General features: G+C 39.8%; 1 protein-coding gene across 1 annotated transcript in view; it reads right to left on the bottom strand.

The window, feature by feature from the left end:
* Positions 1–15191, bottom strand: part of LOC126235346 (uncharacterized) — a 249772-nt gene that overhangs the window by 194518 nt on the left and 40063 nt on the right. The window contains exon 3 of the mRNA XM_049944068.1: positions 8315–8515. Within this exon, the coding sequence (XP_049800025.1) occupies positions 8315–8515 (201 nt within the window). The remainder of the gene's footprint in view (positions 1–8314; positions 8516–15191) is intronic.

Here is a 15191-nt window from a genome sequence, read left to right as displayed (position 1 = left end):
GTGTGAGATGTTCCCTACTGTATGGCCCATAAATGACAGTGATAAGGTGTTGATGACTTAATTAAAGAACATTCAGTACTCTTGCAGCAGAATTTAAAAAAAATGTTTTGGAAAGCATGTTGAAGATTTTGGCTGCGTTCATGACCCATTAGTGGATTTGAAACATTTTCCAAATAATTTACGGGTTCACCAAAGGAATTGGAAAGCATGAAAGTGCACAGACACTGAAATCAAAATTTTTCAAAATGCTTTTGGATACATTTTGGTTGTCAATAAGTAGTGAATCTCAGAGATGGAAGTTAATGTTTTATTGCCGTTTTCAACTACATATTTGTGTGAACTGTGATTCTCAATGTTGACTGAAATTAAAACATCAATATCAATCACTGAAGCAGTGAGGCTTGATTGGTCAATGATTCCATGACAAATCATCACAAATGAACCATCTGCATGTCTTTAAGCAGACTCAAGTATCGCACTGAAGGTACGAGTAGTTATTTACTTTAAAACTCTTATTAGAAATCTCTATTTTCAACAGTTAATTTAAGTTAGTAAGTAGTTAATAAATTCACAAGTCTATTCCTATTTTATAATAATAATAATAATAATAATAATCATTGTGTAAGACATTAACAACAGTATGACCGCAATGAATCTCAGTTTATCCTTCAGCCACACACAAACAAGTAAGAGTTGGGAATACAGACATCACAACAGAAACAAATCAGGTACTGATGCGAACAGTTGCTGACAATAAGAAAAAACACAACATAGCGGGCGCACAAGTCATTTGGCCCACTGCAGGCGGCCTCTAATGGCCAGCCTGCAGAGATATTGGTGGAACATTTGAAGTGTAGTGCACATGTGGCCTGGAGCCACGGCACTTATTGAACTATTATTGTACCTCCCCCCCATCTTGAGAAGTCCCATAGAGAGGACCAGTGTCATAGGCACTGATTACATCTAGACATTCAGTTCCTCAACATGGTGGAACTGTGACAATGGTGATGGTGCCAGCCACTCAAGTCAGGGCACCAGGGATCCCAGTGTGTAAGGACACAAAGGCACTGGTCCAGCCAGTGGCGGACAGTGAAGTATCGTGTAATGACCCAGCAGCAGGAGCTGTGGGCCTAGACCCCAAAGAGAGTGACATCCACAAGGAGGGCAAAACGACCCTCGCAACAGTGATGTTCCACGAGGCTGGGACAGATGCTGAGAAGAGAAGCGACGGTACGCCCACAACAAGAAGCAAAGGCGCAGCGAGTAGCAGTGGCATGTTGTCAATCCATCATTGATGCGCAACATACAGACACAGTAGCCTCGCCGTTGTGGACAGTGGGCAGACTCCACTTCAATTAGCAGCCAAAGCCCCAAGGCCAGATCATGGAGCCAGAACCAAAACCACGACGAGGGCCGCACTGATAGGAGCAGTTGTGGAGGCTCAAGCAGATGCAGGAGGATGCATGGCAGGCAACTGTGGATTATTTCGATCAGACTCTGATCCCCCACTACCGTAAACCTGTAGGAACTAAAGAAGTGTGACAATGCATCGTCCATGGGGGAGTTTATGACATAATTCTTCTTTTGAATGATGAATGTGTGGATGAGATGTTCTGTTTGCCGTTAGAGAGAATGAAATGGAGGAGCGGTCATGTGATGAATGCCTTGATGGGCGTAGAAATTGTGAAAGGTCCAAGAAACAAAATGTTGAGCTTTATCCATCACAAGCATATAAGGTAATCCTTCAATAGAAAAACTTTTGGAGAGGCCCTGAATCATACCCGCAGCAGATGTCTAAGGACAGCAGACAATATGGAAACCTAAAGAAACCATCAACAACTGACAACCAGTAAGAATGCAGGAAGGCTACCGCGACATCAACATGGACATGTTCCCAAAGATGCTGCGGAACTGCCCCAGACAGTGGTCACCTTCAATGTTATCTGTTGGGTAGGAAATTAAAAGCAGACCGTGATAAGATCTACAATGTCACCGTCGATGGCGGACCAAAATACTTGCCAATGGGGAAATAATTTAGCACACGAGACCCCCTCGCAACGTGTGTGTGATGTTGGAGCTGAAGCATATCCCACCATCCAACAACTGGGACTACAAACCTAAGCAACAGCCCATCCATAGCTAAGAGAACAGCACCATCAAATACCAAAAGGCGATGATGGAGGGCAAAATAGTTACGCAAAGGATCAAAAGCACTGCCCAGAGGCCCGTCCGGCCAATCACACTGAATGAAGTAAAGAACTTCAGGTAAAACTGGATAGGCAGTGACAGTGGCTATATGTTGTGCCTCAACATCTTAGTGAAAACAAAGGACTTCATCCTGATCAAAAGTAGGATCCAGCCCCATCAGAAGCAAGGGACAGCACAGTGGCATTAGAATGTTGAGCAGAAGGTTGAAAATGTATTCCAGAGCTTTAGTGACACAAAATCAAGGCCCAAAGCGCGAGACAATGTGCTGCTTTGTCACACAGTGAAGCCAAGGGCTTGTGGTCAATGATGATGAGGAAATCAAACCCGTACACAAACACACAAACTTTTTGAGAACATAAATAATAGGAAGCGATTCCTTTCCAACTTCAGAGTAGCGCTGCTGTTGAGTGTTTCTGACGCATATGTTATTGGACAGTTGGAACCATCCTCATATCGATTGTCTGTGAAGGGTCATGAGTCCGTAGCCAAAGCCAGGCAGGAGCTACAATGGAAACAGCCAAACAAAGGAGCAGACTGTAATTTTGATTTCAAGAGCATGAATGCATGCTCACAGGCATGTCTCCACTGATAGGAACACACTCTTGGAGCAACACCCGGAATAAATTTGTGATAGTAAGCAATTTTACCTGGAAAGGCTTGGGGTTATGTTACATTTGTATGATGAGGCACAGCTGTAACGGCGGCGACATGGTGACATAAGGCGTAACACCATCCCGAGAAACCTCGCCCACCAAATACACAATGGATGGCTGACGAAAGTATGAATTGGTCAAGCTGCATTCCAACCCTACAGTTTGTATAAGACTGTGAATAACATATGTAAGTTATGAAAATGCTCATCCACGGATGCAGCCATCACTATGATGTCATCAAGGTAGTCAATGCATCTTGGAACAGACATCATGAATTGTTCCAAAGAACGCTGAAAAATTGCTGGGTGTTAGCCACACCGAACGTGCTCTAAGCTGAAGGACATTCATTACAAGGAGCCATTTAGAGTCCCCGTGAAATGGAACCTCTAATAGGCTTGAGATAAATCACTGTTGGTGAAATACTGGCCCCCAGTAAGTTTAACCCATAAATCATCTGGACGGGAAAAAGGGTAAGTGTCAATAAAAGATTAACTGAAACTTTAAAGTCACTGCAGAGGCGAAGCTGAACAAGTGGCCTCCCCAATCACGAGGGGGATAGACGACTCAGTCAATGCAATAGGCTGTATGACCCCGATGACGTCAGCCTGTACAATTCTGTTTTCACTTCATTGTGCAAAGCCATTGTAATTGGGTGTACACAGAAAAAAACAAAGCTGCATTGTAGGTTTCAGAGTAATGTGGGTCATAAAGTTAGCGTCAGTGACACACCCCAACCCATCCAAGAGAAGAGGTGAGAACTCAGAACACAGAGAATCTAATTGCTGGTAAGGGACCTGGTCGGAAAAGCGGTGCACCGTACCCGAAATAGAAAAAACCGAAAGCATTGAAAACATCAAAATGGAACAAATTTGCTGTATCTGCATCATCCACTACCAAAAATTCAAGGGACGAACCACAACTTTATACATAGTGGGAGCCATAAACTGCCACAAAATTGGAATATGCTGTTGTTGTAACTCACCAAACATCAAGTAACCAGAGACAATGCCGGAGATCCCAAGTACACCTCCAGTCTGAGCACTTTGTTCCTCATTTTCACTTCAATAAACAGTCTGTTATGATTCATAAGCACTGGAGACACACAGGTAACATAAATGTGTATGACTACAAGAGGGCACTGAGAAAGACACTCAGATGCTGTATGTCCTATCTTCCCTACAGATGTTGCAGGTTGCACACAGCCATCACGTTGCACGAGAACAGTATGGGCAAGATGGGAGTGCTGCTGTTGTTGAGGTGGTTGGGAAGACTTGTTGTTGCTGCTGCTGCTGCTGTTGTTGTTTGGAGCATCTATGTCCAGCATGGTGCCGAAGACGCGGTTGTATGGCGGCAAGCCGCTCTGACTGACACCCGACAACCATGACCACGAACCACCACGGTGAAGACACACCAAATGTCAATTTGATCACCCGCATCATGAGATACCTTGAAAGATCGAGCAATATTTAATGTGTCAGCCAAAGATAGAGTCTCAGATTGTAGTGCTTGTTGACACACTTCTACATCAGGAGCCAACAGAATGATGGCACCACAGAGCATAGGATCAGCATAGGAATCATGTTGAGCATTGGTAACTGTAATTTGTGACTGAGGCTGTGGAGTTCAGCTGCCCAGGCCCGACAAGACTGGCGGAGCTGTTTACAATGAGAATGAAATTCTACATGTGCGGCAATGAGGCAACCTACACACTTCGTCGAATGAGTGTGATGCAGGTTCCTGGAATGGGGCTAACTGGCACAATAATTGGTAGGAGAAATCTGAGAAAGGAACGAATCCGTACACACATTTGCATCACTGACGCCAAAGGCGAGGAAGCGTTGCCGAAGCTGCTTTTCGTAAGCCTCTCAAATCTTCGGTTGTATCATCGTAAGGGGGCAAGAGTGGTGGGTACACCGACAGCGTGGAAGCATGTGCAGTCAAAGTGGCCAACAAGTTCAAGATAGCAACACTATGAGCCTGCTGCTGCTCAAGGAGGGATTTGAGCACTGCCCCCATGGCCAGAAAAACTGAAGGAACAACCAATAAACTGAAGACGAGGAAGTGAACACCAAACTCATCACCAATTGTGTCATAATATAAAGACACTAACAACGGTACAGCCACAATGAACTGAAGTTTATTCTTATTCCACGTACAAGCAAACAACAGTTGAGAACTTAAGCACAAAGACAGAAACAATCCAGGTAATGATACAAGGAACTGCCGACAGTAAGAAAGAACACAACATGAGAGCAAGTGCAAGCTGCACAGTGCTTATAAAGAGGAGAACTCCAGCAGACATCATCATGGCAGGATCCTGTGTCGTGTACCCAAGTCATGGGGCCCACGGCAGGTGCCCTCTGATGGCAAATCCATGCAGATGTCACTGGCAGAACATTCTGAATGTAGCACGCTGCCAATCTGGTGGAATGGCACAGTGCCAAGTGTTACGCACAGGGTTATAGCAGCAGCAGCAGCAAATTACATGACGATGTAACTGTTTGTAAATATATTAGATTCACATATTTTGTGGAGACAAACATTTTCATGTGCTATGATGAGTCTAGGCCTATCTGCATGTACCCTGAGTAATAAAAAGTTGAACACTGTAATAGAGGACTATTTGATGCTATTAACAATATAATAGAGGGAAACATTCCACGTGGGAAAAATATACCTAAAAACAAAGATGATGTGACTTACCGAACGAAAGCGCTGGCAGGTCGATAGACACACAAACAAACACACACACAAAATTCAAGCTTTCGCAACAAACTGTTGCCTCATCAGGGAAGAGGGAAGGAGAGGGAAAGACGAAAGGATGTGGGTTTTAAGGGAGAGGGTAAGGAGTCATTCCAATCCCGGGAGCGGAAAGACTTACCTTAGGGGGGAAAAGGACGGGTATACACTCGCGCACACACACATATATCCATCCACACATATACAGACACAAGCAGACATCTCACAAGCAGACGTATTTAAAGACAAAGAGTTTCACTTGTCTTTAAATATGTCTGCTTGTGAGATGTCTGCTTGTGTCTGTATATGTGTGGATGGATATATGTGTGTGTGTGCGAGTGTATACCCGTCCTTTTCCCCCCTAAGGTAAGTCTTTCCGCTCCCGGGATTGGAATGACTCCTTACCCTCTCCCTTAAAACCCACATCCTTTCGTCTTTCCCTCTCCTTCCCTCTTTCCTGATGAGGCAACAGTTTGTTGCGAAAGCTTGAATTTTGTGTGTCTATCGACCAGCCAGCGCTTTCGTTTGATGCTATTAACACTTGCACAAATTATGAAAAACACAAATAATCAAAAAGGAACAATCTATCTCAAATTTCAGAGGTTCTTCATCATTGAGACATTCAAAAACGAAAATGAACGAATATTAATACAGAAATTGGGGACCAAAAGCTAATAACTTATTTTCTTCATAAAAGTGCAAAGACAGCTATTGTAAAACGTCACAAACACACAATGTTCATGATACAGAAAAAATGTAAACATTGGGGGGTGGGGGTGGGGGGGGGGCAGGAGGGGCGCGGTGGATATAAAAACAATGCACTCTCCAAAACGTGCTCGGAGGCAAAATTTGTTGGCACAGCATGTCAGGAAAGGAGTGCCATTCATAGTGGTGAGTTTTATCTCAAAACATTAATGCCACTGACACTAGAGTTTTTGACTTCATGCATTGAGTGTGCAGTTGCTGCTGCATCAAATGGTGAGTTGGCCAAGAGCTTACATAAGTATGTGAATCAGACCCATGGGTCACCAAAGTTGCCCATGCATTGTCAAGCTAGGTATCAACAGATACACAACTGCAGCCATAATGTGTCTACACCGAGAAAGTAATTTCTGCCACAATACGTCAACAAACAGAATTGAAGTTTGAGTAAGGCATTATGTTGCACATAAGGTAATTTCATTATGGAGCTTTGAAAGTAGTGACACATGCCAAGGATGAATTGGTAACAATACTGTGAAGTGGAAATGCCAGTAAAGCACAATATCTAATCATGGCTCTAGCAGGTATAACAAAGTACTCAATAGGAAGCATACTACAGCAACTGCTACTCACCATGTAGAGATGACATTGAATTGCTGCCAGGCACAACAAAAAGATAGCTATACATTTGAACTTTTGGCCAAAATATCTTCTTGTAAAGTAGAAAAAACACAAATTCATACCAGCCCAACTCACACACATCTTGACAACTGTTTCTGGCCGCAAGAGACAGTGATCGCGCGTGTGTGCGTGTGCGTGTGTGTTTGGGCGCGCGCGCACACGCTACTTTAGAATAAGGCATTTTGGCCAACTGGGTAGCTGTCTTTTTGTTGTGCCTGGTTGCAACTCAACGTCTGTTCTATATGGTGAGTAACAATCTATTCTGTCATTATTTCATCCTGGATTTTCCACTGTTTGGTACTATAGAAACTAATAGATGCTCTCATCAATTACTGACAAAGACTCATGTTACGAATTTGCAGCGTTTAACAGTGATGACATTTCATCAATAGGAATTACAATTCTACTTCATAGTCATACAATGTTGTTATTAATTGGTGAAGCAGGGGGAGGAGATTTTATTGCGTTAAAAGCCACAATACATGATGCGGCACTTGGATAAGAATATGTGGACCTGATAAATACCAGAGAAGCCATATTTTTCTTGCAATAGTTAAAACTTGATGGATGTGGTGTGATGGTCTGGAACTTTGTCCCAGGTCTGAATGCACACTGCTAGTCCCGATATTAATGATAAAAGTGAACACAAGTGTTTAATAAAATATTTTGGCAGCACCACACTTCCCACACTGAGGCAACAATTTGGAATATTATATGCACTCCAGCTAAAGGATAATGCTGATGCTCACGAGGTAAGGATCACTGCATCATCATACAGTAAAATCTAGTGATCCTGCTGGACTGTTCAAAAATTTGACAAGAACAAAAAATACAGACTGAACTAGCACATCTGATTCATGCCAGATCATTTGCCCAGACACCCAGGAACAGCTATTCGCCAGATTTTGGCAGGAAATGGAACAAGTTCCAACTTCAGTATATCAGAACAGTGAAATACCATCAACAAGGTCAAATTTGTGTAATTTTCACCAGGTTACCTTTCATTAGAAATGAGGGTGCACTCAATGGTTGCGATATGGCTTTCAAATGATAGAGTACAGCAATCAGTCATCCTTTTCTTTCAGGTTTTATTAGGCAAATATACAATTCGCCTAGTGACTAACCATTATCAATGCACTATTTCTTAATATCAATGCATTTCCTAGTACACTAGTCCCCTGCTGTTTGGACTTGTCACAGTTCGTTCAAGAGTACTGTATAATCAAGGTAGGCTTTGCAGAGAACACATCGGCTGGTTGTAATTTTGTAGTGTACATCAACACTGTTAATAAAATGACCTACCTTAACTAGAATTAAAACAAACAACTTACGATCAGCATTGGGAGGCTGAGGTTCAGCAGGATGCTCAGGTGGAGGCTCTGCCGGAGAATAGAATCCCTCGACAGTAAGGCTGACATGGGGATTGCCATCTCCTTGGCTATCACAGGTACCATTTGAGTCCTGACTGTTTTCATCACCTTGAGATGAAGTCCCAACACGAATGACACTGACAGGTGCATCTTCTGGATTTGCTGTAACAATAAAAACATAATTCTTTACTAATCAGAACCCATATTTGGATTTCTACTGAGAACGCAGCACTGTGATCTAGGAATATCTACATGCAGAATACTGAGGCTTGCCAATTTTGCTATGCTTACTGCACAATTTCAAAATTTCCATTCCTTTAACCACAATGTGGTTTTTAAACATCAGTAGGCCAACAACAAATGCTCATTGGAGAGAATCACTTTACCTGAGGTATAAAGTGGAAGTGTCAGCAATTAGAAGATAAAAATTCCTTTGCAGTGTTAGAAGGTGTCTTGTTAAATTTGGTAAAACAAGCAGGTTACCAGTTGACTCAAGCTTAATAAGCTTCTCTCTAAATTAGTGTTGCTAGAATTTATTACAGTTGTATAGATAATCACAATTTATAAAAGCAGATCTTCCTATTACCTAAACAATAATTCCAATATATTAAAAACTGCAATGATTTCTGTTAACATGACTGATCCAATATGAACACTTACCCACTTATCGTAGAGTCAATGTTCTCTGTGCTTGTTTACTTCTTGACAACTGCAACAATGCACTCACCCCCCTGTGGGTTCATCTGGTCCAGTTATAATTTATATTAAAATTACTTGAGCCTCAAATTTTTATTTTCAAGACTGTCCACAACACAAATATCATATAGAGTATTTACTTAAATTCGTATGTAGCAAGTGACAAGAAACAATGTCATCTCCCTATACAGAAGTCCAAATAGACATTTGTGCTAATCCATTCATTAAAAATACCTATTTTGTCAAAAAGAATTATAATGCAATTTTTTTAAAAAAATCACTACAGTCTTTCACGCAATGTTATTGATACAATTGGAGAAAAATGTTATAACAATGGCAACATAGTCAATACTTTGATATATCATTGAAGCAGAATGTCATTGCACTTTTAACAACCAAAATGTATGACAAACTGCACAAAAAAGGAATTGAATTTCTCGAGTTTGTATAAAATATCTAGATCTTCTGGTCATATCCTTTAAATTAAAATACAATCAAAATTTATATGCCATCTAGTTTTAATGCAATAGTAAGTGAACAATTAACTACTAGAAAGAATAGCTGTCACTTTTTACACAACAAAAGCAACTAAAACAGAGCAGATGAGCAGAACTTTTGTTAAGAAATAAGTCACATATTTCATGACAACAGATAATAGAAACATTCTGTTTGAGATGTCGTATGACTAGGGCCTCCCGTTGGGTAGACAGTTCGCCTGGTGCAAGTCTTTCAATTTGATGCCACTTTAGCGACTTGTGCATCGATTGGGATGAAATGATGATTAGGACAACACAACACCCAGTCCCTGAGTGGAGAAAATCTCCATCCCAGCCAGGAAGCGAACCCGGGCCCTTATGATTGACGTTCTGTCAAGCTGACCATTCAGCTACTGGGGGCAGAGAGTACTAAATACTTTTGATGATGTGGTTTGCAATCCAAGCTTAAAAATGTTACACCTAACAGTGAAAAGAATTTACTTGGGCAGCACAGCAAGTAATTTACAGTCCTAATAAACAGATGCCATATCAGTTCGGAGGATGCAGTTCTTTGTAAGAAATCAGCTGATTGTGAATTATTCATGTCAAAGCAAGTGCAGGAACTGCACAGTGGGGCACTCAACTCAAACATGCCATTACAAGAGAAAGACAGCCCAAGAATATTTCACTAAGACCTCTCCAATACAGCAAGAAATTAAACATGTGATTCTGTTTTGTCTTATTCATGGAATAGTTAAAGTCATTATTATTCTATACAGTTTACAGAAATATACCCAAAGTAAAACAAGAAACACCAACAGTTAACATTTCAGTTTATTTTAAAGTTTTATTGGTGGAACACACAAAACATCAAATACTCTCACATAGAAACAGCCTATTTCTCTTTTTAACAAGTTCTTCATTCACAAAATAGCAGAATCAGTAGTAAAGTTAACACAGACATTTCAAAACAATGAACAAAACTGTTTTCCCTATAACATATGCAGAGAATGATAGTACAATGCCACCACATTTCTCATCTTTCTATTTACTGTATATCTTTTAAGTATATTTCTAATAGCTCACATTACATATTTTCATTCAAAACTGGAATAAATTGCAACAGCTTACATCAATTTCTACATTAAAGACTGTGTGAGGGTTTCAAAATAAACCATAAAGAATAAACAGTAGTAGCACACTCCCAAAATACCAGTACCAGATGCAAGACAGAAGTTTATTTTAAAAGTGTAGAAAATTAGTCACGTAATTTAGGAGTCACAAAATAAATGAACTCTACTTTGAAACAAGAATAATTTAAGCCTGATGGTCTTATAAAAATAAGTTAATGTCATTATGTTATAAATGTCCTTGTAGAAGGGGAACTGGCTCAGTTGCAATGAGGATAGGATGGAACTAAGCAGAAATAATCATTGCTGGATTTCAAACAACCAAAGACTACGCAAATTAAGACTACCAATGAGATCATAATTGCACCTTACTCTTCTTATAGTTATCAGAGTCAATTTTTTACACCATTCAGTGGTGTAAAGGGGCATGCCAAACATGTAGAAAGTATAAAGGTGTGCAAAGACTAATAGTTTCTCTGGAGACAAAGGATCACCTTTTTTTACGTCACATTAGTTTGTGTTTCAACGATTAAATTACCATTTATTAATATCAAGTACACTACTTATCACACTGCCCCATTTTCCATGGGTGAGGGGGCAGGGGAGATCTTCAAAATGCGTTACAAGTTTTGGACACCTAATGAAAGCAACATTTACTACACACTATCCTCTACACAACAGGCCTTTAAAACAGACTCTGGAGGAACTAGCTCTGCTACAGCCTATAGTCATCAGGAAACTATTTATTGCACAAAACATTAACAAAAACTACACACAATGTTATGTGTTACAGAGAAAATTTAAAACTGGTGAGGAACTTCATGACAGTAGACATTCAATTAAGAATATGTGCACATCTTTACTACAAATATGGTAAAGAAGCAAAGCAAACGCGACAAATGAAAAGAGCTTTTAAATTTCTATTTCTTGATCCTCACTTCAAATCTGTCTGTAAGAAATTTATGTCAGGATTTCTGAGGTTTCCCTCCTCAATAAAATTTTTCATATTGCCGGGTACACATTGAAATATGGAATTTTATTGACAGTCAATTGTAAAAAAAATTATACAACAGATTTAGTCTTCAAAGGTAGTTGTTACGCAAAAGCCAATTTACTCAATGCTGTTATAACAAATGCACAAATTATGACACTATTTACCACATCTACAACATACTGTATTAAGTACCAAGAAGATGCAATGTTTTAAGAACAATATAAAAGGACTGAACTCAATATGGAGGTGAAATTCACAACACTGAAAGATCAATGTTTATAACAAATGAAAGCGACAATTTCTGTACACAGAAAAATACAGATGGTGACAATGTAGGCTTCTCAACACTTTGCTTTCTTCTTCTTCTTCCTCCTCCTCCTGAAATAATTCTGTTTATGCAGACCATTCACACAGCCTCTTCTAATCTTCTCTTTTATCCCACAGCTTATTTTTCAGTATTTCCTCCCATTGTAGTCCTCTTCAGCTCACATCATCCTCCATGTGCTCTCTCCACCTTGTTCCTGATCTTCAAATTGGTCTTTTTGTGGATTTTGTACATTCTAGAGCTCTTGCTGATGCCTTCTTTGTCCCAGTCTTTTAATGTGGCCAAACCATATCAGTCTATTTCTCTCCATATTTTCTTCTAGGGGACTGATCTGAAATGTGTGTTGTATTGTTTCATTCCTTATCCTGCTCCTTCTCACCTTACCCAGGATCCCCAATATAAAGCGCATCTCTGTCACTTGTATTCTGTTCAGATCTTTCTTTGTCCAAGACAAACCCTCTCATCAATAAGTCAAGACTGATAGATAATATGACTTGTACATCATGAACTTTGCTTTGGCAGGTATTTTTCAACTTCAACTACATCTGATACACAATGATAAAAATTTTGAGCAATTTTCTATCATGTTCAAAATTTCATTCTTGAGGATTCCTTTCTTGGTTAGTTTACCCACTAGACATTTGATAAACATCAACTTAATAATTTTTTGAAAACAACTTTCACCCTTCGCTTTTCATGCTGATTTTCACTACTTTACTTTTTGTTAAGCTTATTTCTATCGTTGCATTTTCAGTTACCCTCCACCAGTTATTTCGTTCTTCCAACTTCTGCTAATTGTCTTCCGAAATAATCAGACTGACTGCATATGCTATGGTTTTCACATCTGCTGCTGATCCCTGACAAACTTTCCATGTGATGTTCACAGTTCTTGCCAATTGCCAAATCCTTCAATCTGTTCTAAATCATTCTGATTTTTTAGCATCTATTACAACACACACCAGGCATTTGTTATACGAGGCATATTTGATAAGTAATGAAACTAATTTTTTATTGAAAGCATGTTGGTTTGAGCCAGGATTCCAATACACCACATTATTCACCACTCTTTTGGCTACAAAACCCACTTTTTTTCTTCAAATTAATCTCCATTTAGGTCACCTCAGTGGGATGGCTTGTAGATCCACATGGTACCACTCTACTGGTCAACGTAAGAGCCGATATCATGGATCAATAACCTCCCCACCATTCACGTATTGCTTCCTGTGGAGTGAATCCTCCTTTGGGTCAAACAGGTGGAAATCTGAAGTTGAGAGATCGGAGCTGTAGGATGGATGAGGAAGAACCGTCCAATGAAGTTTTACGAGTTCCTCTCCGATGCGCAGACTTGTGCACAGTCTTGCGTTGTCGTGGAGAAGTTCATTTGTATTTTTGTGGCAACAAACACACTGAAGTCATTTCTTCAGTTTCCTGAAGGTAGCACAGCTGTGTGTGGCCAGTTGGCTGTGGGAGATCAGACAGGTTTGCATGATCTTGTTTCAATGACAACAAATGCCTCAGCCAATGATTCACTGTGCTTTCTTTCATTGCCAGGTCTCCAAAGACATTCTGCAAGCACCTTTAAATATCAACAATCCTCTGGTTTTCTGCCAATAGAAATTCAGTGTCAGATCTCTGCTTGAAATGCACCTCAATTGCAGATACCATTTTAAAGGCTACATATAGTGCCATCACCTATCGCAACTTCATGAAACTATAGAAGCTGAAGCGGAAATATGCCATGATGTCCGAGAACGAATTCTGCATTTTTCAACCACACTTGGCTGAGAAAACAAATGTGTTGCCTTACTTACTGAAAATCCCTCATACACGTTTCCCATACCAGCTGCATGCCTTTTGACAGTTCCTTTTTTTTATGAATGCAACTAAAATGTCTTGGCCACATTCTCATTTCTTCTCTATTACCTATCTAGCTGTAAACATAGCACCTATAGTTGATCTTACAGGACAAAATCCTTGTTGTTGTTCTCTTATTTGTGGCAGTATGTCATTCCTGATTTTCTCCAAAATTATCTTTGCATAAATCTTCATGCAATTGCAATGTAATGTCATTCCTCTGTAGTTCTCTTTGAGCACCTTGTTACACTTCCCAAAAAGATTTGTAACAACTGCCTTTTTCCCATCACCACCAATCCAACATCTGCAGATCATCTCTATTTTTACTATAATAGTGTTATTTCTTTGAACTCTTATTTCATTATATATATTTACTTCATCTTGTCCTTCATGTACATTTTGGAAGAATTCTTCCCATATTTTCAAAACTAGTATTTCCTCCTACACAGGTTTCCCTACTTTGTTAATGCTATTTCAAGTATTTTATTTCCGCTACCTTCTGTCACTAATAAGCGGTATAACATCATCTTGTCACCCTTAAAATTCTCTCTTATTTTGCAAAATTTCCAAGACTTCATCTTAGTGGTTTCTATCATTTTCCTTGTTGCTCTGCTTAGTCATTTCCATTTGTCTCTATTATGTTCCGATAAAACCCATGGTGGCATAATAATAATTACAGCTTCAATTCAGTTTCGTCAAAATATAATTTTAAGTGCACTGATTGACTTTTCCATCAATTATTGATAGCATATTTTGTACATTATGAGCAAGACACACACAACACTAAAGCAATGTTCTACAATATTTGTTAGTTGTTTACATGATCTGGTTTTTGACTGTTACACCCTCAATAGGCACAAAGATAGGTATGTGGTGCAGTGAAATTTTGTTCAAATGGCTCTAAGCACTACGAGACTTAACATCTGAGGGCGTCAGTCCCCTAGAGTTAGAACTACTTAAACCTAACTAACCTAAGGACATCACACACATCCATGCCCGAGGCAGGATTCCAACCTGCGACCATAGCAACAGTGTGGTTCCGGACTGAAATGCATAAAACCGCTCAGCCACAGCGACCGGCCGAAATTTTGTTGGATCAAATATTTTAAACTAGTGCATGTACAGAGTATGTTCATTTCAAGAGATGAAAAATGTCAATGATAAAATCAGAAATAAAACGAGGAGGATTATTTCAGTCTAAATTTGAAACAGTGAAATAATCCCTCTTGTTTTATTCAGTTCTAACAAACATCTTTCATCTCTGGAACTGGAGATACTGTGTACATGCACTTGTTTAAAATCTTTGATCCAATAAAAGTTCATTGCTCTACATACTTATCTTTGTACCTGATGCTGGTGCAAC

Source organism: Schistocerca nitens, chromosome 2 (genome assembly GCF_023898315.1).
Source record: "Schistocerca nitens isolate TAMUIC-IGC-003100 chromosome 2, iqSchNite1.1, whole genome shotgun sequence".
Taxonomy (NCBI): domain Eukaryota; kingdom Metazoa; phylum Arthropoda; class Insecta; order Orthoptera; family Acrididae; genus Schistocerca; species Schistocerca nitens.
The sequence above is the reverse complement of the archived record's forward strand: the minus strand, read 5'-3'. Positions and strand labels throughout refer to the sequence as shown.